General features: G+C 37.3%; 1 protein-coding gene across 1 annotated transcript in view; it reads left to right on the top strand.

Annotated features, from left to right (window-relative positions):
• TTC29 (tetratricopeptide repeat domain 29) overlaps positions 1 to 1712 on the top strand; it is a 126622-nt gene that overhangs the window by 96583 nt on the left and 28327 nt on the right. The window contains exon 10 of the mRNA XM_072405889.1: positions 221 to 452. Coding sequence (XP_072261990.1) covers positions 221 to 452 — 232 coding nt within the window. The remainder of the gene's footprint in view (positions 1 to 220; positions 453 to 1712) is intronic.

The following is a 1712-nucleotide window of genomic DNA, read 5'->3' as shown; positions in this document are numbered from 1 at the left end:
CCTACACACTGCAGCAGGGGGATGATCTGCATCAGACATTTGTAAACACAGCCAGGTACTGCATTGGCTTTAGGAATTATAATATTTTGGAAATGTCTCTAAAATATTAAAAAGTGCTGGATTGAGCAAGGTATACTGCAGTTTAAAGCCTCCATATAATTTGTCGGCAAGAATTATTGTTTATTATTGTTTATTAACTTTTATTTGGCTGCCTTGCTAGGGAAACTATGAAAAAGCCTGCCACTATTTTTCTCAAGCCTATGATGCAGCAGTCAGTCTCGGAGAAATCCAGCTGATACAAGAGGCCCAAGTTCATTTCGGCATTGCAAAGGCACACAGGATGATGCTGGCTGTGAGCAGACATACAGAGGCTGCAGATTATGTCAGCATGGACTACCTGCTGGCATGGAAAAAGAACAGAAGTGACATGTTCAGTGACCCTGCTAACGCCGGTAAGACTGGTTATGAAACGCACAGCAGTTATATACATGCAATGGTTAAGTGATTTACTGTAGCCGCAAATGTTTGTCTGGAGTGTTTGCTCTAGCTGATGAACCTGCTTTCATAACAGTTTCACACTGAATTAAATCTATTACACACTTCCAAGTGCAATATAATGTAAAGGAAATCATTACGGTGCCTGCTTTCTCTTTATCAGTGGATTGTGAGGTCAGCGGTTACCATAATGACAGCCTCTTCTTTCAGTATAAAAAACACATGGCATGAGTTAATAAAGGAATGACGTTTCACCAGCTAAACTGATTTGCATTCATATCCATAGATAGGAGGGAACTTTCTGAGCTTCATTTAGGAACATGTTTAGACCACAGAGTATATGTTACAGACTTTATGTTGTCAGGTCACGTAGAGACCAGTATGTGATCATCGGCCAATATCTATATGTACTTCAGCAAATATTTGGCTCTGTGTTATCATGTGTGGGAAACATAGAAATGTGAGAGGTAACAAAAGTACTATTATATGAAACAAATGTGCTTGTATATTTTATTTTTCTATGTTGAATAAAACATTAGAATCATCTGTAATGACTTAAAAACCTCATGTATTTAACATTGTATTCAACACATAAGGTTTCTTTCATCTAATAACAATTACAGAAATATTTAAAAAAAAACATTTAAGGCTTAATTCACGCTTTAAACCGATCTGTTGCAACACATGTTGGTTGACAGAACCCAACAAAAAGTGAAGAATACATTAAAAAGCACAATAAAAATATGCATTAGAAATGCATAACAATGCACATGGAAAATGTGTATCTTGCCTAAATATTCTGAGGCGTGTCAAAGTGCAGAATATATTGATCCTAAAACATATTTGTCACATGAAAATAATTATTACCCTTAGTGGGGCTGCCATACTGATTCTTCCAAAAATTACATTTTTGTTCTAATCAATGCACTGTGTGCTTTGTGGCCGCCCAGTGCATCATTTACAATTCTAGTAAATATTCTGGTTATGAATTCATTCCTGGACTCTGGTTCCTGATGTTACCTCTATAAAGACTCTGCCTCAATGCTCTCTTTACAGTTCTGTAGGAACAGTAGCAGGTGTTTTCAATAGTACAGTTACCCTTTATCCCCCATCCCTCACTGGGTTAAGGAAACTTTGTCCACCTCTACACAATCTATATACATAAACCTCTATATGGCCATCTCCTGAGCTTTTCCTGTATCCGAATTCCATGGGTA

The sequence above is a fragment of the Pyxicephalus adspersus genome, chromosome 3 (assembly GCF_032062135.1).
Source record: "Pyxicephalus adspersus chromosome 3, UCB_Pads_2.0, whole genome shotgun sequence".
NCBI lineage: Eukaryota > Metazoa > Chordata > Amphibia > Anura > Pyxicephalidae > Pyxicephalus > Pyxicephalus adspersus.
Note: the sequence above shows the minus strand (reverse complement) of the source record. Positions and strands in the feature narration are given on the sequence as shown.